The sequence below is a fragment of the Oncorhynchus gorbuscha genome, linkage group LG04 (genome assembly GCF_021184085.1).
Source record: "Oncorhynchus gorbuscha isolate QuinsamMale2020 ecotype Even-year linkage group LG04, OgorEven_v1.0, whole genome shotgun sequence".
Lineage (NCBI taxonomy): Eukaryota > Metazoa > Chordata > Actinopteri > Salmoniformes > Salmonidae > Oncorhynchus > Oncorhynchus gorbuscha.
Window position 1 is genome coordinate 83,107,799 of NC_060176.1, and position 22,628 is coordinate 83,130,426.

At 42.2% G+C, this 22,628-nt stretch overlaps 1 protein-coding gene across 2 annotated transcripts in view; it reads right to left on the bottom strand.

Annotated features, from left to right (window-relative positions):
- parp8 (poly (ADP-ribose) polymerase family, member 8) overlaps positions 1–22,628 on the bottom strand; it is a 108,007-nt gene that overhangs the window by 16,786 nt on the left and 68,593 nt on the right. Inside the window, exons 8-22 of one of the 2 annotated variants that reach the window (XM_046348214.1) lie at positions 20,156–20,216; positions 19,749–19,839; positions 16,032–16,098; positions 15,583–15,711; positions 14,253–14,738; positions 12,310–12,448; positions 9,996–10,049; positions 9,779–9,874; positions 9,035–9,127; positions 8,679–8,804; positions 7,996–8,061; positions 6,531–6,619; positions 4,742–4,790; positions 2,110–2,222; positions 1,749–1,821 (exon numbers count right to left, since the gene is read on the bottom strand). In XM_046348214.1, the coding sequence (XP_046204170.1) occupies positions 1,749–1,821; positions 2,110–2,222; positions 4,742–4,790; positions 6,531–6,619; positions 7,996–8,061; positions 8,679–8,804; positions 9,035–9,127; positions 9,779–9,874; positions 9,996–10,049; positions 12,310–12,448; positions 14,253–14,738; positions 15,583–15,711; positions 16,032–16,098; positions 19,749–19,839; positions 20,156–20,216 (1,732 nt within the window). The remainder of the gene's footprint in view (positions 1–1,748; positions 1,822–2,109; positions 2,223–4,741; positions 4,791–6,530; positions 6,620–7,995; positions 8,062–8,678; positions 8,805–9,034; positions 9,128–9,778; positions 9,875–9,995; positions 10,050–12,309; positions 12,449–14,252; positions 14,739–15,582; positions 15,712–16,031; positions 16,099–19,748; positions 19,840–20,155; positions 20,217–22,628) is intronic. The other variant, XM_046348215.1, reaches the window with a different exon arrangement.

Here is a 22,628-nt window from a genome sequence, read left to right on the forward strand (position 1 = left end):
GTGCCTGCCAATGACCGCCTGTCTCCACCCACGTTTTGACTACTGAATGGGAACGTGCCTGCCCCGCCCATTTGATCGATGCCAAATACATTTGATTGACATCGAAGAGATTTGTTCTGACTGTGGAAAAAGTAGTTGAAGTTCAGCATCGCTAGCTAGCAAAGCGATTAACACTTCTCGCTAGCTAATCAAATGACACCTGGATCTCTAATTGTTGCCACCGACAAACGATATGGGGGGGTGGGGGGGACGACGACCGTCGGCCACTCACTCACTTATCCAATGACACGACATCCTCCCAGCAGCTAGTTAATTTAGTTAACATTCAACTCCGTGTTTTTTAGGTTGCTAAATAAATAGATACATAAATAGATACATAAATAGATACATAAATAGATACATAAATAGATACATAAATAGATACATAAATAGATACATAAATAGATACATAATAGATACATAAATAGATACATAATAGATACATAATAGATACATAATAGATACATAAATAGATACATAATAGATACATAAATACATAAATAGATACATAAATAGATACATAAATAGATACATAATAGATACATAATAGATACATAATAGATACATAATAGATACATAACAGCTACATAATAGATACATAAATAGATACATAAATAGATACATAATAGATACATAATAGCTACATAATAGATACATAAATAGATACATAAATAGATACATAAATAGATACATAAATAGATACATAATAGATACATAATAGATACATAATAGATACATAATAGATACATAATAGATACATAATAGATACATAATAGATAAGCTAGTCTATTAACCACCTTATGACCGACTTGTGATCATTGCACTTGCTAGTTTGATTGCATTTAACATTCCCAGCCTTGGTTACATTTGTTTGTTTTTGTATCCAAAAATATTGAGTGATTGAAACTGAAATAGTGCATCCCGAAATGGCTGTAGGAAGCGAACAATGTTACCAGCTGTTATTTACAACCTGAAAGCAATATATTTGAGGGATTAACAAGAAATGTATTGGTGAATTGTATGAATCATGTGTTGAACTGCATCCATCTATTCTGACAACAATATGCTTTTCTCTTCGTCGTGGGAACGTTGAGTCACACAGAAACTATTTTAAAGCCTTTTTATAAAGTTGTTTTTCGTAGCACAAACTGGAGATTTGATATGTTTCACTGATATTATTATGATTGTCTGTTTGTTTCATATCTGCAAAGTAGTTTAAAAACGCTGTCCGTTCCACTTTATCGTGCGATATGCAATGTACTGTATATTAAATATGTATGATAACTGTGAATTTGCAAGCAAAGAGGTGTTAGCCCCCACCCCACCCACACAGCATACCAAACCAGCCCCCACCCCACAGCATACCAAACCAGCCCCCACCCCACAGCATACCAAACCAGCCCCCACCCCACAGCATACCAAACCAGTCCCCACCCCAAATACCAAACCCCCCCACCCCACAGCATACCAAACCAGCCCCCACCCCACAGCATACCAAACCAGCCCCCACCCCACAGCATACCAAACCAGTCCCCACCCCACAGCATACCAAACCAGTCCCCACCCCACAGCATACCAAACCAGTCCCCACCCCACAGCATACCAAACAAACTAGTCTCAGGGGTCAGGCATTTCAAATCACCGTTTGTGCCTTTAAGGGGTTGATAAACACATTGTATACCTCCTCGGATGTTGTTGTTGTTGTTTACCTGAAGTCTTGTGTTGGATGCAACCACCAAACCGTTTCTCAAAATGGAGTGCCAATTCTCTATATGAGAACCACTGAGGAGAGAATTAAAATATGTTAAAATATATTATAAAGGTGTCGCTCTAATCCTCCATAGCATTATAATAACTGCATCATAATGCATTATACATACACACTTTATGTAAAGTGTTCTTCCACTAAAAAGAGCAAAGTCACTCCTGAAAACATATTCTGAAAACATATCCTGAAAACAAAACAGTAAAAACACATTGTGTAAAGAGTAAAAACACATTGTGTTGCGTTCACGAGTGTGGGGCTGATGTGTAGCTAGCTACTGGTAGACGTAAGAAAAACATTCCTACTGGAAAGCGAAGGTACTCCCGAAGAGGTTTTTGGCAGCTCTGAAGTTGGACTCTTTGGCAGGAGGACTGTTGAGTAGGAGGAACTGGTGTGGGGTGTGCATGAACTTCAGCTGCTGCAGTCGTGACACGAGAGACAGGAGACAACAACACCAGAGACTTATCACTTACAGGATGCATCCTAAATGACACCCTATTCCCTGTATCAAAACTAGTGCACTACATAGGGAATAGGGTGCCATATAAAGTAGTGCACTACATAGGGAATAGGGTGCCATATAAAGTAGTGCACTACATAGGGAATAGGGTGCCATGTAAAGTAGTGACCTACATAGGGAATAGGGTGCCATATAAAGTAGTGCACTACATATGGAATAGGGTGCCATATATAGGGAATAGGGTGCCATATTGGATATCAAATATGCTGGTGGGCAATTGTATTAGTTTAAAATAGTATATTTTCCCAATTTACTTTAGCATACTTTATAGCTCAGTTTTTGAATTATTGATACCATTTAATAAAAATTAAATGTATAAAATGTATAATTCAAAAACTGAGCTATATTGTATGCTCAAGTAAATTGGGAAATTATATTTTTGTTTTAACTAATATCAATTGCCCACCAGCATATTTTTCAGTAGGTATAGTGCTATGTTCTGCTCATGCATTCTCATGTCGACATCCAAACCCCCACTGGTGTGCCTGGCCAAAGACCTTATTTACACGTCATCCGACAAATGGCTATGTTCTGCTCATGCATTCTCATTTACCCAGTTCGGACATTTGAACAAACCCCATGCCATGACTGGTGTTTCCAAGAAAGCAATCTGGCCAAAAACACCTTATTTAAACACTGCGGTTTGATCCGAACAAATGTAAACGGAGGAACGTTCTGGATTCTGTTTTAGAATCGAAGAAAACATTCCGCTGGTTAACCTATTTGGGGCTCTTGTTGTTGTTGGTTGAAAAGGTCAATCCTCACAAGGTGAGGTACATCATGAACTTTTATCCTCAGTTCCAGGACATTTGAACCAAAAACCCGATTACCCATGCCATGAGGGTGAAACTTGTCATTATCCACAAGGTGAGATTTTTGACCAATCCTCACAAAGACAATCAACCTCACAAGGTGAGCATTGAAAGGTATTGACACATCAAACAAAGTCTCCGGGCTTAAACCCCCATTTGAAACACTGCGGTTTGAATTGAAAAGGGCCATAAGAACAGATGAAGGATATCAACGATCTGGAAAGATTCTGTACGGAGGAACGTTCTAAGATTCCCTCCCGATGTGTTCTAGAATCGAAGAAAACATTCTAGAATAAAAGCTTAGTGCCATTAACCCCAGTATTTGTATTAATTATTATGATAGTATGTGTTCTAGAATCTCATATTTTTTGTTGTTGTTGGTTGATAAAGGCAGTGTCATTATCCTCACAAGGTGAGGTATTGAAAGGTATTGAAAGATATTGAAAGGTATTGACAGTGTCATTATCCTCACAAGGTGAGGTATTGAAAGGTATTGAAAGGTATTGACAACAGTCATTTTTGACACCTATCTTTTTGAGAGAAAGAAATATATTAGTATAAAATAATATAATTTCCCATTTTGTTTTGACAATATAGCTCAGTATTTGAATTCAGCCAGACTTAATCACCATAAATATATATATACTACATCATGGCTAGGCCAGAATTAATCACCATAAATATATAGATACTACATCATGTTACGCCAGACTTAATGTTAAGCCGTGCTTCTACACCTGCATTGCTTGCTGTTTGGGGTTTTAGGCTGGGTTTCTGTACAGCACTTTGACATATCAGCTGATGTACGAAGGGCTATATAAATACATTTGATTTGATTTGATTGGACTTAATCACCATAAATATATAGATAGTACATCATGGCTAGGCCAGACTTAATCACCATAAATATATAGATACTACATCATGTTAAGCCAGACTTAATAACCATACATATATAGATACTACATCATGTCTAGGCCAGACTTAATCACCAAAAATATATAGATACTACATCATGTTAAGCCAGACTTAATAACCATACATATATCGATACTACATCATGTTAAGCCAGACTTAATAACCATAAATATATAGATACTACATCATGTCTAGGCCAGACTTAATCACCATAAATATATAGATACTACATCATGTCTAGGCCAGACTTAATCACCATAAATATATAGATACTACATCATGTTAAGCCAGACTTAATCACCATAAATATATATATACTACATCATGTCTAGGCCAGACTTAATCACCATAAATATATAGATACTACATCATGTTAAGCTAGACTTAATCACCATAAATATATAGATACTACATCATGTTAAGCCAGACTTAATCACCATAAATATATAGATACTACATCATGTCTAGGCCAGACTTATTAACCATAAATATATAGATACTACATCATGTTAAGCTAGACTTAATAACCAGAACAATGTGATATCAAACCGATGTTCAGTTCTAGTATTTCTCTCATCTTCTCTTAATTAAAGGACAAACGGCACAATTTCAATTTCATTTAAAAATATTCTTAATTGCACCTGAGGAGGTACATAAAGGTGTATTAAAAGGGAATATAAAACTCACTCTGGTAACTGGAAGTTTGACGATGTGTGACCTGTTACTGGATATTACCCTGAAGAAGGGGGGGGGGATAAGAAAAATGTTTATAGTCTTAACACTTTGTAATATAACACTTCCAGAAAAGTTACTGTTGTTGTATATCTCTGTAAGTGTCAAATCATACAGTTTCTGTGGGTGGTGAAATCAGAAATATTTTAAGAAATGATGAGATAGGGAAACTCCATTGGATTCGTATTAACACCCATTGAGTACATGGCCCGAGGTTGTCAATGGGCCGCGTGGTGCATTCTGGGCCGCGTGGTGCATTCTGGGCCGCGTGGTGCATTCTGGGCCGCGTGGTGCATTCTGGGCCGCGTGGTGCATTCTGGACCGCGTGGTGCATTCTGGGCCGCGTGGTGCATTCTGTGCTCACACCCTGACTTTTATAAGCTGATTGCGTGGCAATTAGCTTAGCAGCCGCGTGACGCGGTATTCCCATCTCCTCATTTGTTAGAGTGTTTCTGGTATAAATGTATCATGATGTTTGTCTGTGTACATTCAATATGACAGCCAGGGTTTCTGACTGCTCTGCAGTAAGGCCTGGAATGGTAATGTCTCAATGGTACACAATGGTAGAAAATATAAGAACAATGGGCACAATGGTAGAAAATATAAGAACAATGGTACACAATGGTAGAAAATATAAGAATATAAGAATATAAGAAGTAGGGAGTTTCTTACCATGGCAGTAAAAATATAAGGGTTTTATAAGAACAATGGTACCAATGGCACAAAAATATAAGAATATAAGAATATAAGAAGTATTTCTTACCATTGCAATTAGTAAGGTGGTTTCTTACCATTGCAGTAAGGGGGTTTCTTACCATGGCAGTAAGGGGTTTCTTACCATGGCAGTAAGGGGTTTCTTACCATGGCAGTAACAATTGGGGGGTTTCTTACCATGGCAGTAAGGGGTTTCTTACCATTGTTTCTTACCATGGCAGTAAGGGGGTTTCTTACCATGGCAGTAAGGGGGTTTCTTACCATGGCAGTAAGGGGTTTCTTACCATGGCAGTAAGGGGTTTCTTACCATGGCAGTAAGGGGTTTCTTACCATGGCAGTAAGGGGTTTCTTACCATTGCAGTAAGGGGTTTCTTACCATTGCAGTAAGGGGTTTCTTACCATTGCAGTAAGGTGGTTTCTTACCATGGCAGTAAGGGGGTTTCTTACAATTGCAGTAAGGGGGTTTCTTACCATTGCAGTAAGGGGGTTTCTTACCATGGCAGTAAGGGGTTTCTTACCATTGCAGTAAGGGGTTTCTTACCATTGCAGTAAGGGGTTTCTTACCATTGCAGTAAGGGGTTTCTTACCATTGCAGTAAGGGGTTTCTTACCATTGCAGTAAGGGGGTTTCTTACCATGGCAGTAAGGGGTTTCTTACCATGGCAGTAAGGGGTTTCTTACCATTGCAGTAAGGGGTTTCTTACCATTGCAGTAAGGGGTTTCTTACCATGGCAGTAAGGGGTTTCTTACCATTGCAGTAAGGGGTTTCTTACCATGGCAGTAAGGGGTTTCTTACCATGGCAGTAAGGGGTTTCTTACCATGGCAGTAAGGGGTTTCTTACCATTGCAGTAAGGGGTTTCTTACCATGGCAGTAAGGGGTTTCTTACCATTGCAGGCAGTAAGGGGTTTCTTACCATTGCAGTAAGGGGTTTCTTACCATTGCAGTAAGGGGTTTCTTACCATTGCAGTAAGGGGGTTTCTTACCATGGCAGTAAGGGGTTTCTTACCATGGCAGTAAGGGGTTTCTTACCATTGCAGTAAGGGGTGAGCTAAAGGATCATGCTTGTCCATCTGCCTCTTGACCTCAAGGTAAGGTGCCTGTAGAGAAACAATACTCTTCTAACTAGGGTTATTTATCTCTGCTTGCTTCAGCACACACACAGCTACACAGGAGGCATGGAAGGGGATGAGAGCTGTATGCGTGTGTGTGTGTGTGTGTGTGTGTGTGTGTGTGTGTGTGTGTGTGTGTGTGTGTGTGTGTGTGTGTGTGTGTGTGTGTGTGTGTGTGTGTGTGTGTGTGTGTGTGTGTGTGTGTGTGTGTGTGTGTGTGTGTGTGTGTGTGTGTGTGTGTGTGTGTGTGTGTGCGTGTATGCATGTGTGTGTATGCATGTGTGTATGCGTGTGTGTTGTAGATGTTGAACATTGTACAATAACATTACATTACATTACATTTAAGTCATTTAGCAGACGCTCTTATCCAGAGCGACTTACAAATTGGTGCATTCACCTTATGACATTATAAGTTGACATTGCCAAAACGCTCTATAATGCTACATAAGATGAAGCCATTATGAGGTGGCATTGCCCTGTACAGTAAATGTGAAGTCTCCATAGAGATAAGGGTCAAGGGTTAGGTTTAGTTACCTGGGACATTTCTCTGATAGGGTCATGGGTTAGGTTTAGTTACCTGGGACATTTCTCTGATAGGGTCAAGGGTTAGGTTTAGTTACCTGGGACATTTCTCTGATAGGGTCAAGGGTTAGGTTTAGTTACCTGGGACATTTCTCTGATAGGGTCATGGGTTAGGTTTAGTTACCTGGGACATTTCTCTGATAGAGGTAAGGGTCAAGGGTTAGGGTTAGTTACCCAGGACATTCCTCTGATCGAGGAAAGGGTCAAGGGTTAGGGTTAGTTACCTGGGACATTTCTCTGATCGAGGTAAGGGTCAAGGGTTAGAGTTAGTTACCTGGGACATTTCTCTGATCGAGGTAAGGGTCAAGGGTTAGGGTTAGTTACCTGGGACATTTATCTGATAGATGGATGGGTCAAGGGTTAGGGTTAGTTACCTGGGACATTTCTCTGATAGGGTCAAGGGTTAGGTTTAGTTACCTGGGACATTTCTCTGATAGGGTCAAGGGTTAGGTTTAGTTACCTGGGACATTTCTCTGATAGGGTCATGGGTTAGGTTTAGTTACCTGGGACATTTCTCTGATAGAGGTAAGGGTCAAGGGTTAGGGTTAGTTACCTGGGACATTTCTCTGATAGAGATAAGGGTCAAGGGTTAGGGTTAGTTACCTGGGACATTTCTCTGATAGAGGTAAGGGTCAAGGGTTAGGGTTAGTTACCTGGGACATTACTCTAATAGAGATAAGGGTCAAGGGTTAGGGTTAGTTACCCAGGACATTCCTCTGATCGAGGAAAGGGTCAAGGGTTAGGGTTAGTTACCTGGGACATTTATCTGATAGATGGATGGGTCAAGGGTTAGGGTTAGTTACCTGGGACATTTCTCTGATAGAGGTAAGGCTGTCAAGGGCTCTCATCACTCGGTCATAATCCTTTTTCTGAAATGAACCACAATCATCATCATCATCACTGCAGTCAATCCAACAAAACACACCACCTCGTCTACAGCCTACCAGACAGCAGGGTGATGCATCATAGGCAGTATTGCACCATTTTCAAAAGGACCGTTCAATTCAGTAGGAATCAACGAAAAACGACAACAGTCCTCTGGGTATTCAAGTCAATGGTTTTTCTATGAGACATCACCTTATAAACAGTAGACTATACATCTTCAAGCACATTTTTTTTTGGCCTGTGCCTTAAGGTATATGATAATAAATAGGTTATTGCCCTTTACCCGGGGGTTGAAGGCCTGAGGCTGTTAGTAGGTTCAGGGTTAGTAAACCATACCCGGGGGTTGAAGGCCTAAGGCTGTTAGTAGGTTCAGGGTTAGTAAACCATACCTGGGGGTTGAAGGCCTGAGGCTGTTAGTAGGTTCAGGGTTAGTAAACCATACCCGGGGGTTGAAGGCCTAAGGCTGTTAGTAGGTTCAGGGTTAGTAAACCATACCCGGGGGTTGAAGGCCTAAGGCTGTTAGTAGGTTCAGGGTTAGTAAACCATACCCGGGGGTTGAAGGCCTAAGGCTGTTAGTAGGTTCAGGGTTAGTAAACCATACCCGGGGGTTGAAGGCCAGTGCCTGGGAGTCACACGGATCCACCACGGAGGGATATGGCTCAAAGATGACCACTTTCCTGGGAGACTCGAGAGCAGACCTACACATGGACACCAACAGGTCCACCACCTAGGAAACAGGAGGACTGGTTAAACTGTCTGTGTCTGTGTGTGTGTGTGTGTGTGTGTGTGTGTGTGTGTGTGTGTGTGTGTGTGTGTGTGTGTGTGTGTGTGTGTGTGTGTGTGTGTGTGTGTGTGTGTGTGTGTGTGTGTGTGTGTGTGTGTGTGTGTGTGTGTGTGTGTGTGTGTGTCTGTGTCTGTGTCTGTGTCTGTGTCTGTGTCTGTGTGTGTCTGATGTACCTGAGCTCCTGTGGCGATCTCGTCGGCTGCCTCGTTCATCACCCCCAGTGTTTGAAAGGCAAACACACACAGTTCTCGCTCACACACCGTGGGCTGTGGGGTGAACACACCACATAGACGGAATAAGATCATCAGGACGTCTAGGGCCTAAACAGTCTACTGTCTGGTACGTCTAGGGCCTAAACAGTCTACTGTCTGGTACGTCTAGGGCCTAAACAGTCTACTGTCTGGTACGTCTAGGGCCTAAACAGTCTACTGTCTGGTACATCTAGGGCCTAAACAGTCTACTGTCTGGTACATCTAGGGCCTAAACAGTCTACTGTCTGGTACGTCTAGGGCCTAAACAGTCTACTGTCTGGTACATCTAGGGCCTAAACAGTCTACTGTCTGGTACATCTAGGGCCTAAACAGTCTACTGTCTGGTACATCTAGGTCTACGTACCGTAGACTGTTTAGGCCCTAGACGTACCAGACAGTAGACTGTTTAGGCCCTAGATGTACCAGACAGTAGACTGTTTAGGCCCTAGACGTACCGTGCGTGCGTGCGTGCGTGCGTGCGTGCGTATGTGTGTGTGTGTATGTATGTATGTATGTGTGTGTGTGTGTGTGTGTGTGTGTGTGTGTGTGTGTGTGTGTGTGTGTGTGTGTGTGTGTGTGTGTGTGTGTGTGTGTGTGTGTGTGTGTGTGTGTGTGTGTGTGTGTGTGTGTGTGTGTGTGTGTGTACGAGCGTGGGTGTGTACTCACTCGGAGCATGGGTCCGTTCTGGAACACGTGTGGTTCGTCACACACCACACAGAACTCATTCAGGACCGGAGTTCTCTGCTCAGCATATTCCATGGTCTGAAGAGACAACACAGCACAACACATCATAGTGGATCAAACCTCCGGTTGAGAACACCTTATAATGGGGTTGGCTAAAGTAAAGTTTACCTGTAAGGTTTTCTATAAGGTAAGTGTTTACCTGGACAAGGAAGCCTCTGTCTCTTATCGGAATGGACTTGGCCCCATTGTTTGGCTATAGAGGAAAAGAGGGCTGTTTAGTAATGACCTCTGGCAGTCTCTATGGGGGTACCACAGGGTTCAATTCTCGGTCCGACTCTCTTCTCTGTATACATCAATGATGTTGCTCTTGCTGCTTCTGTATACTTCTGGCCCTTCTTTGGACACTGTGTTAACAACCCTCCAGGCAAGCTTCAATGCCATACAACTCTCCTTCCATAGCCTCCAACTGCTCTGAAACGCAAGTCAAACTAAATGCATGCTATTCAACCGATCACTGCCCGTACCTGCTCGCCCGTCCAGCATCACTACTCTGGACGGCTCTGACTTAGAATACATGGACAACTACAAATACCTCGGTGTCTGGTTAGACTGTAAACTCTCCTTCCAGACTCACATTAAGCATCTCCAATCCAATACATCTAGAATTGGTTTCCTATTTCGCAACAAAGCATCCTTCACTCATGCTGCCAAACATACCCTCGTAAAACTGACCATCCTACCGATCCTCAACTTCGGTGATGTCATCTATAAAATAGCCTCCAACACTCTACTCAACAAACTGGATGCAGTCTATCACAGTGCCATCCGTTTTGTCACCAAAGCCCCATACACTACCCACCACTGCGACCTGTACACTCTCGTTGGGTGGCCCTCGCTTCATACTCGTTGCCAAACCCACTGGCTACAGGTTAGCTACAAGTCTCTGATAGGTAAAGCCCCGCCTTATCTCAGCTCACTGGTCACCATAGCAGCACCCACTCGTAGCACGCGCTCCAGCAGGTATATCTCACTGGTCACCCCCAAAGCCAATTTCTCCTTTGGTCGTCTTTCCTTACAGTTCTCTGCTGCCAATGACTGGAACGAACTGTAAAAATCTCTGAAGCTGGAGACTCACATCTCCCTCACTAGCTTTAAGCACCAGCTGTCAGAGCAGCTCACAGATCACTGCACCTGTACATAGCCCATCTGTAAACAGCCCATCCAACTACCTCATCCCCACACTGTATTTATTTATTTATCTTGCTCCTTTGCACCCCAGTATCTCTACCTGCACATTAATCTTCTGCCGATCTACCATTCCAGTGTTTAATTGCTATATTGTAATTACTTCGCCACCATGGCCTATTTATTTCCTTAACTTACCTCATTTGCACTCACTGTATATAGACTTTTTGTTTTCTTTTGTTCTACTGTATTATTGACTGTATGTTTGTTTATTCCATGTGTAACTCTGTGTTGTTGTTTGTGTCGAACTGCTTTGCTTTATCTTGGCCAGGTCGCAGTTGCAAATGAGAACTTGTTCTCAACTAGCCTACCTGGTTAAATAAAGGTGTTCTCAACTAGCCTACCTGGTTAAATAAAGGTGTTCTCACCTAGCCTACCTGGTTAAATAAAGGTGTTCTCAACTAGCCTACCTGGTTAAATAAAGGTGTTCTCAACTAGCCTAATGGTTAAATAAAGGTGTTCTCAACTAGCCTACCTGGTTAAATAAAGGTTTTCTCAACTAGCCTACCTGGTTAAATAAAGGTGTTCTCAACTAGCCTACCTGGTTAAATAAAGGTGTTCTCAACTAGCCTACCTGGTTAAATAAAGGTGTTCTCAACTAGCCTAATGGTTAAATAAAGGTGTTCTCAACTAGCCTACCTGGTTGAATAAAGGTGTTCTCAACTAGCCTACCTGGTTAAATAAAGGTGTTCTCAACTAGCCTACCTGGTTAAATAAAGGTGTTCTCAACTAGCCTAATGGTTAAATAAAGGTGTTCTCAACTAGCCTACCTGGTTAAATAAAGGTTTTCTCAACTAGCCTACCTGGTTAAATAAAGGTGTTCTCAACTAGCCTACCTGGTTAAATAAAGGTGTTCTCAACTAGCCTACCTGGTTAAATAAAGGTGTTCTCAACTAGCCTAATGGTTAAATAAAGGTGTTCTCAACTAGCCTACCTGCTTAAATAAAGGTGTTCTCAACTAGCCTACCTGGTTAAATAAAGGTGTTCTCAACTAGCCTACCTGGTTAAATAAAGGTGTTCTCAACTAGCCTACCTGCTTAAATAAAGGTGTTCTCAACTAGCCTACCTGGTTAAATAAAGGTGTTCTCAACTAGCCTACCTGGTTAAATAAAGGTGAAATAAATATAAATAAGCAGCTATGACAGATAGGAGTTAAACACCTTTATTTCTATTACAATTACTCTATTATTTTACATGCCTGTGCACCAAAATAGGTTAACTATTTGTGTTTCTAATAACCATCAGCCAATCGTGAGAGGCCTACTGACCGGTGGGGGCGTGGCGAGCGAGGGGGCGAGGATCCCGATGAGCCCTGAGGTAAGAGAGAGGCGCCTCCCCTCGGACGGAGACATAGAGTCCTTGAAGATGTCCGCTGCTTTGCCCATCTTGGTACTGCTGGAGTAGGACCTGCAGTAACATGGAGGCATTGATGAGGCAGTAGGACCTGAGGTAACATGGAGGCATTGATGAGGCAGTAGGACCTGAGGTAACAAGGAGGAATTGATGAGGCAGTAGGACCTGAGGTAACATGGAGGCATTGATGAGGTATTAGGACCTGAGGTAACATGAAGCATTGATGAGGCAGTAGGACCTGAGGTAACATGGAGGCATTGATGAGGCAGTAGGACCTACAGTAATATGGAGGCATTGATGAGGCAGTAGGACCTGCAGTAACATGGAGGCATTGATGAGACAGTAGGACCTACAGTAATATGGAGGCATTGATGAGGCAGTAGGACCTGAGGTAACATGGAGGCATTGATGAGGCAGTAGGACCTGCAGTAACATGGAGGCATTGATGAGACAGTAGGACCTACAGTAACATGGAGGCATTGATGAGGCAGTAGGACCTACAGTAACATGGAGGCATTGATGAGGCAGTAGGACCTGAGGTAACATGGAGGCATTGATGAGGCAGTAGGACCTACAGTAATATTGAGGCATTGATGAGGCAGTAGGACCTACAGTAACATGGAGGCATTGATGAGGCAGTAGGACCTACAGTAACATGGAGGCATTGATGAGGCAGTAGGACCTGAGGTAACATGGAGGCATTGATGAGGCAGTAGGACCTACAGTAACATGGAGGCATTGATGAGGCAGTAGGACCTGAGGTAACATGGAGGCATTGATGAGGCAGTAGGACCTACAGTAACATGGAGGCATTGATGAGGCAGTAGGACCTACAGTAACATGGAGGCATTGATGAGGCAGTAGGACCTGAGGTAACATGGAGGCATTGATGAGGCAGTAGGACCTACAGTAACATGGAGGCATTGATGAGGCAGTAGGACCTGAGGTAACATGGAGGCATTGATGAGGCAGTAGGACCTGAGGTAACATGGAGGCATTGATGAGACAGTAGGACCTACAGTAACATGGAGGCATTGATGAGGTAGTAGGACCTGAGGTAACATGGAGGCATTGATGAGGCAGTAGGACCTGAGGTAACATGGAGGCATTGATGAGGCAGTAGGACCTACAGTAACATGTAGGCATTGATGAGGCAGTAGGACCTGAGGTAACATGGAGGCATTGATGAGGTAGTAGGACCTGAGGTAACATGGAGGCATTGATGAGGCAGTAGGACCTGAGGTAACATGGAGGCATTGATGAGGCAGTAGGACCTGAGGTAACATGGAGGCATTGATGAGACAGTAGGATCAGAGGTAACATGGAGGCATTGATGAGGCAGTAGGACCTGAGGTAACATGGAGGCATTGATGAGGCAGTAGGACCTACAGTAACATGGAGGCATTGATGAGGCAGTAGGACCTGAGGTAACATGGAGGCATTGATGAGGCAGTAGGACCTGAGGTAACATGGAGGCATTGATGAGGCAGTAGGACCTGAGGTAACATGGAGGCATTGATGAGGCAGTAGGACCTGAGGTAACATGGAGGCATTGATGAGGTTTGTCTTGTTGTGGTTTATTTATTGGTGTTTAATGTATTAAACTGGTGCCATCACATTTCTTCTGTGACGAATTAAAGTTGAGAAATTCAGGCGCTACTATAGGTTTCTATGAAATGGGGTGCTCATCTGGGAACAGAGATGATGATAACATCTCTCAAAAAGACTGCAACAACAATCGGTATTTTTCTAACGCTATCTCATCTAATAAAAGAGCACCTATGCATTCTAAAATACTTGTGATGTTGCGGTGGATGTGGGAGATACCATTACCTTCTGTTTTTTTGAATGATCTTACCTGCTGAGGAGGTGGTGGTGGTGTTTCAGTCCATCTAATTCCTCCGTCCTGATAGAACCAGAGCACGACCTACTGAGCAGCCTGTGGTGCTTCAAACCTCCTCCAAGACTACCTCCTCCCCCACCAGCGTGCTCACAGCGGGGGTCGCCGGAGCACAGTCGGGGCAAGAGCTTGTGGGGAGTGGGGCGGAGGTCCTCTGGTTTGACCAAAGCTGAGCAGGGCCTGCCCAGGATGCGGCGGGGTTTGAGGGGCAGGGGTCCGGGACAGGGCCCTCCTCCGTGGTCCAAACGGGGGTCTGTGCTAGACAGGGACTGGCCGAGGAGACGGTGGGTGGTCTTAGTTCCAGGGACCTCCGCTTCAACCTGCTGTTTAACGGTGCTGGAGCAGGTCTGGCCGAGGAGACGGTGGGATTTAGAGACGCCATCTTGTTCCGGCTTCAGATTCTTCTTGCTCTTGACACAGCCAGGAGGCGGGTAGCTGGGAGATCTGGGGAGAAAATGAAGATAACTTTATTGTCCAATGTGAGGCAGTAAACCCAGGCTCAATCCTGCCTAACCAATCAGAGAGCAAGGTGGAGCTACTAACATATCATACCAACCTGATCCTTTCAGACACAGTAAATGCCTATATGGTAAGGGATGAGAAATGTCTGTAGTTTAATTCTAGTGACAGTCGCTCTGGATAAGAGCGTCTGCTAAATGACTTAAATGTAAATGTAAATGTAAATGTAGACCGGTTCATATCAATAATTCTGTTTAGGGTCGCAAAATTCAGGTAACTTTCCTGAAATTCAGAGGTTTTCCAGAAATCCTGGTTGGAAGATTCACTATTTCCTGGTTGGAGGAATCAGTATTTCCTGGCTGGAGGAATCAGTATTTCCTGGCTGGAGGAATCAGTATTTCCTGGCTGGAGGATTCAGTATTTCCTGGCTGGAGGATTCAGTATTTCCTGGCTGGAGGATTCAGTATTTCCTGGCTGGAGGATTCAGTATTTCCTGGCTGGAGGATTCAGTATTTCCTGGTTGGAGGATTCAGTATTTCCTGGCTGGAGAATTCAGTATTTCCTGGCTGGAGGATTCAGTATTTCCTGTTTGGAGGATTCAGTATTTCCTGGTTGGAGGATTCAGTATTTCCTGTTTGGAGGATTCAGTATTTACTGGTTGGAGGATTCCATGTTTCCTGCTTATACCCTCCTGATACCGGGAATCTTCCAACCAGGATTTCTAGAAAACCTCTGAATTTCAGGAAAGTTACCTGAATTTTGCGACCCTACTTCTGTTAGACATCAAATGTCAGTGTTGTGAAAATGACAGTGCTGATGTTTCTCTGACCTGCGGAGGGTTGAGAAGATGTGGAGGGGAGATTTGACCTTCTTCTTGTTCTTGTTTTTGTTGTGAAGAGAGTTGAGCTTCTCTTCACTTTGGTGTTTCCACTGCTGGGTGACAAATGTCTGCATTATCCTGGAGACAAACACGGAAGAAATGTCTGCATTATCCTGGCGAGAAACAAGGAACAAATATCTGCATTATCCTGGAGAGAAACAAGGAACAAATGCCTGCATTATCCTGGCGAGAAACAAGGAACAAATGCCTGCATTATCCTGGAGAGAAACAAGGAACAAATGCCTGCATTATCCTGGAGAGAAACAAGGAACAAATGCCTGCATTATCCTGGAGAGAAACAAGGAACACAAGTCTGCATTATCTGTGTTTTACATTGTAACAAGTAATATGAGTCCTCTAGTGTTTAAAGCCACATCTTTGCACCACCAAACACTTACTTCTTCAACTGATGTCCCAGTCCAAACCGGTCCTTAGTCGATGCCTGGAACACGTCCACCGTGGGGACTGGGGAACACAATACATATTGGAAACATAAAGCAATCCAATGTCGCTGCATTGGGGCGGCAGCGTAGCCTAGTGGTTAGAGCATTGGACTAGTAACCGGAAGGTTGCAAGTTCAAATCCCCTGAGCTGACAAGGTACAGAATCTGTCGTTCTGCCCCTGAACAGGCACTTAACCCACTGCCAGGTAAAATAAAATGCAGACAGTGCAGTGGTGTGGTTTAATATGTCAGTCCAGTGTGGTTTAATATGTCAGTCCAGTGTGGTTTAATATGTCAGTCCAGTGGTGTGGTTTAATATGTCAGTCCAGTGGTGTGGTTTAATATGTCAGTCCAGTGGTGTGGTTTAATATGTCAGTCCAGTGGTGTGGTTTAATATGTCAGTCCAGTGGTGTGGTTTAATATGTCAGTCCAGTGGTGTGGTTTAATATGTCAGTCCAGTGTGGTTTAATATGTCAGTCCAGTGGTGTGGTTTAATATGTCAGTCCAGTGTGGTTTAATATGTCAGTCCAGTGGTGTGGTTTAATATGTCAGTCCAGTGGTGTGGTTTAATATGTCAGTCCAGTGGTGTGGTTTAATATGTCAGTCCAGTGTGGTCTAATATGTCAGTCTAGTGTGGTTTAATATGTCAGTCCAGTGGTGTGGTTTAATATGTCAGTCCAGTGGTGTGGTTTAATATAACAGTCCAGTGGTGTGGTTTAATATGTCAGTCCAGTCCAGTGTGGTTTAATATGTCAGTCCAGTAGTGTGGTTTAATATGTCAGTCCAGTGTGGTTTAATATGTCAGTCCAGTAGTGTGGTTTAATATGTCAGTCCAGTGGTGTGGTTTAATATGTCAGTCCAGTCCAGTGTGGTTTAATATGTCAGTCCAGTGGTGTGGTTTAATATGTCAGTCCAGTGTGGTTTAATATGTCAGTCCAGTGGTGTGGTTTAATATGTCAGTCCAGTAGTGTGGTTTAATATGTCAGTCCAGTGTGGTTTAATATGTCAGTCCAGTCCAGTGGTGTGGTTTAATATGTCAGTCCAGTCCAGTGGTGTGGTTTAATATGTCAGTCCAGTGTGGTTTAATATGTCAGTCCAGTCCAGTGTGGTTTAATATGTCAGTCCAGTGGTGTGGTTTAATATGTCAGTCCAGTGTGGTTTAATATGTCAGTCCAGTGGTGTGGTTTAATATGTCAGTCCAGTGGTGTGGTTTAATATAACAGTCCAGTCCAGTGGTGTGGTTTAATATGTCAGTCCAGTCCAGTGGTGTGGTTTAATATGTCAGTCCAGTCCAGTGGTGTGGTTTAATATGTCAGTCCAGTGTGGTTTAATATGTCAGTCCAGTGTGGTTTAATATGTCAGTCCAGTCCAGTGGTGTGGTTTAATATGTCAGTCCAGTGGTGTGGTTTAATATGTCAGTCCAGTCCAGTGTGGTTTAATATGTCAGTCCAGTGGTGTGGTTTAATATGTCAGTCCAGTGGTGTGGTTTAATATGTCAGTCCAGTGGTGTGGTTTAATATGTCAGTCCAGTGGTGTGGTTTAATATGTCAGTCCAGTGTGGTCTAATATGTCAGTCCAGTGTGGTTTAATATGTCAGTCCAGTGGTGTGGTTTAATATGTCAGTCCAGTGGTGTGGTTTAATATAACAGTCCAGTGGTGTGGTTTAATATGTCAGTCCAGTCCAGTGTGGTTTAATATGTCAGTCCAGTAGTGTGGTTTAATATGTCAGTCCAGTGTGGTTTAATATGTCAGTCCAGTAGTGTGGTTTAATATGTCAGTCCAGTGTGGTTTAATATGTCAGTCCAGTGGTGTGGTTTAATATGTCAGTCCAGTCCAGTGTGGTTTAATATGTCAGTCCAGTGGTGTGGTTTAATATGTCAGTCCAGTGTGGTTTAATATGTCAGTCCAGTGGTGTGGTTTAATATGTCAGTCCAGTAGTGTGGTTTAATATGTCAGTCCAGTGTGGTTTAATATGTCAGTCCAGTCCAGTGGTGTGGTTTAATATGTCAGTCCAGTCCAGTGGTGTGGTTTAATATGTCAGTCCAGTGTGGTTTAATATGTCAGTCCAGTCCAGTGTGGTTTAATATGTCAGTCCAGTGGTGTGGTTTAATATGTCAGTCCAGTGTGGTTTAATATGTCAGTCCAGTGGTGTGGTTTAATATGTCAGTCCAGTGGTGTGGTTTAATATAACAGTCCAGTCCAGTGGTGTGGTTTAATATGTCAGTCCAGTCCAGTGGTGTGGTTTAATATGTCAGTCCAGTCCAGTGGTGTGGTTTAATATGTCAGTCCAGTGTGGTTTAATATGTCAGTCCAGTGTGGTTTAATATGTCAGTCCAGTCCAGTGGTGTGGTTTAATATGTCAGTCCAGTGGTGTGGTTTAATATGTCAGTCCAGTCCAGTGTGGTTTAATATGTCAGTCCAGTGGTGTGGTTTAATATGTCAGTCCAGTGGTGTGGTTTAATATGTCAGTCCAGTGGTGTGGTTTAATATGTCAGTCCAGTCCAGTGTGGTTTAATATGTCAGTCCAGTGGTGTGGTTTAATATGTCAGTCCAGTGGTGTGGTTTAATATGTCAGTCCAGTGGTGTGGTTTAATATGTCAGTCCAGTGTGGTTTAATATGTCAGTCCAGTGTGGTTTAATATGTCAGTCCAGTGGTGTGGTTTAATATGTCAGTCCAGTGTGGTTTAATATGTCAGTCCAGTGGTGTGGTTTAATATGTCAGTCCAGTGGTGTGGTTTAATATGTCAGTCCAGTGTGGTTTAATATGTCAGTCCAGTCCAGTGTGGTTTAATATGTCAGTCCAGTGGTGTGGTTTAATATGTCAGTCCAGTGGTGTGGTTTAATATGTCAGTCCAGTGTGGTTTAATATGTCAGTCCAGTGGTGTGGTTTAATATGTCAGTCCAGTGTGGTTTAATATGTCAGTCCAGTCCAGTGTGGTTTAATATGTCAGTCCAGTGGTGTGGTTTAATATGTCAGTCCAGTGGTGTGGTTTAATATGTCAGTCCAGTGGTGTGGTTTAATATGTCAGTCCAGTGGTGTGGTTTAATATGTCAGTCCAGTGTGGTTTAATATGTCAGTCCAGTGTGGTTTAATATGTCAGTCCAGTGGTGTGGTTTAATATGTCAGTCCAGTGTGGTTTAATATGTCAGTCCAGTGGTGTGGTTTAATATGTCAGTCCAGTGTGGTTTAATATGTCAGTCCAGTGGTGTGGTTTAATATGTCAGTCCAGTGGTGTGGTTTAATATGTCAGTCCAGTGTGGTTTAATATGTCAGTCCAGTGGTGTGGTTTAATATGTCAGTCCAGTGGTGTGGTTTAATATGTCAGTCCAGTGGTGTGGTTTAATATGTCAGTCCAGTGGTGTGGTTTAATATGTCAGTCCAGTGTGGTTTAATATGTCAGTCCAGTGGTGTGGTTTAATATGTCAGTCCAGTGGTGTGGTTTAATATGTCAGTCCAGTGGTGTGGTTTAATATGTCAGTCCAGTGGTGTGGTTTAATATGTCAGTCCAGTCCAGTGGTGTGGTTTAATATGTGTGTGTGTGTGTGTGTGTGTGTGTGTGTGTGTGTGTGTGTGTGTGTGTGTGTGTGTGTGTGTGTGTGTGTGTGTGTGTGTGTGTGTGTGTGTGTGTGTGTGTGTGTGTGTGTGTGTGTGTGTGTGTGTGTGTGGGGTACCTGGTCCATTCAGGTACTGTGTCAGAGAGCAGTGAAGACGCACGATCACCGGCTCCCTGCGGATCACGTCCCACGCCAGGGCTATTTCCTCCTGATGACATCAAAACAGGATAATATGACGCAGCACACAATATTCAGGGACCCATTTCAGCTTGATCGCTACTGTCATAACATGTCCTACCACTCCTGAAATACAACTTCTACATTTCTAAACTGAGTATTCAAAGCATAAACAATCTCAGACATTTTCTTTTCACCCACCCGCTATGCCCTTTCTGTCAGATATTACAGACAGTGATACGCTACTATATTACCAGTAAATCAGATCAACTCTTACCGGCCCATCTTCCATTGCTTTAGGAGATGGGAATGCAAGGCAATGGGAGTGGCATAAATGACATACTTACATCTAGGAAACTGACGTCGATGTGCAGATCAATGTCCACGTCATCAATCGCACCGTATTCCCTACACAATATAAAATATATGACCACGTTACTGTTTCCATACATCATTACTGTTTCCATTCATCATTACTGTTTCCATACATCATTACTGTTTCCATACATCAGAACACATTACTGTTTCCATTCATCATTACTGTTTCCATACATCATTACTGTTTCCATACATCAGAACACATTACTGTTTCCATTCATCATTACTGTTTCCATTCATCATTACTGTTTCCATACATCATTACTGTTTCCATTCATCATTACTGTTTCCATACATCAGAACACCTTACTGTTTCCATTCATCATTACTGTTTCCATTCATCAGAACACATTACTGTTTCCATTCATCAGAACACATTACTGTTTCCATTCATCATTACTGTTTCCATTCATCAGAACACATTACTGTTTCCATTCATCATTACTGTTTCCATACATCATTACTGTTTCCATTCATCATTACTGTTTCCATTCATCATTACTGTTTCCATACATCAGAACACATTACTGTTTCCATTCATCATTACTGTTTCCATACATCATTACTGTTTCCATTCATCATTACTGTTTCCATTCATCATTACTGTTTCCATTCATCAGAACACATTACTGTTTCCATTCATCATTACTGTTTCCATTCATCAGAACACATTACTGTTTCCATTCATCAGAACACATTACTGTTTCCATTCATCATTACTGTTTCCATACATCATTACTGTTTCCATTCATCAGAACACATTACTGTTTCCATTCATCATTACTGTTTCCATTCATCATTACTGTTTCCATTCATCATCATGACTGTTTCCATTCATCAGAACACATTACTGTTTCCATTCATCAGAACACATTACTGTTTCCATTCATCAGAACACATTACTGTTTCCATACATCATTACTGTTTCCATTCATCATTACTGTTTCCATTCATCAGAACACATTACTGTTTCCATTCATCATTACTGTTTCCATACATCATTACTGTTTCCATTCATCAGAACACATTACTGTTTCCATTCATCATTACTGTTTCCATACATCATTACTGTTTCCATTCATCATTACTGTTTCCATACATCAGAACACCTTACTGTTTCCATTCATCATTACTGTTTCCATTCATCAGAACACATTACTGTTTCCATTCATCAGAACACATTACTGTTTCCATACATCCGAACACATTACTGTTTCCATTCATCATTACTGTTTCCATTCATCATTACTGTTTCCATTCATCATTACTGTTTCCATACATCATTACTGTTTCCATTCATCAGAACACATTACTGTTTCCATTCATCATTAATGTTTCCATTCATCATTACTGTTTCCATACATCAGAACACCTTACTGTTTCCATTCATCAGAACACATTACTGTTTCCATTCATCAGAACACATTACTGTTTCCATTCATCATTACTGTTTCCATTCATCAGAACACCTTACTGTTTCCATTCATCATTACTGTTTCCATTCATCAGAACACATTACTGTTTCCATACATCAGAACACATTACTGTTTCCATTCATCATTACTGTTTCCATTCATCATTACTGTTTCCATACATCAGAACACATTACTGTTTCCATTCATCAGAACACCTTACTGTTTCCATTCATCAGAACACATTACTGTTTCCATTCATCAGAACACATTACTGTTTCCATTCATCAGAACACATTACTGTTTCCATACATCAGAACACATTACTGTTTCCATTCATCAGAACACATAAAACATGTATCTCACTATGATCTTCAGAATAAAGAACTGATTGAAGATGATGATACATGGAATCCATTTCAAGTCAGTCACATTAAAAACGGATTATCTCAACACTTCAACACCAACATCTCAACACCTCAACATCAACACCTCAACATCCCAACACCTCAACATCCCAACACCTCAACATCAACACCTCAACATCAACACCTCAACATCCCAACACCAACACCTCAACATCAACACCTCAACATCCCAATACCTCAACTTCAACACCAACATCTCAACATCAACATCTCAACATCTCAATACCTCAACATCTCAGCATTTCAACACCTTAACATTTAAACATCAACACCTCAATATCTCAACACCTCAACATCAACACCTCAACATCAACACCTCAACATCTCAATACATCAACATCTCAGCATTTCAACACCTTAACATTTAAACATCAACACCTCAATATCTCAACATCTCAATCAATACCTCAACATCAACACCTCAACAAACCCAACACCTCAACATCAACACCTCAATATCTCAATATCTCAACACCTCAACATCAACATCTCAACATCAATACCTCAACATCTCAACATCAATACCTCAACATCTCAACATCTCAGCACCTAAATATCTCAACATCAACACCTCAACATCTCAGCACCTAAATATCTCAACA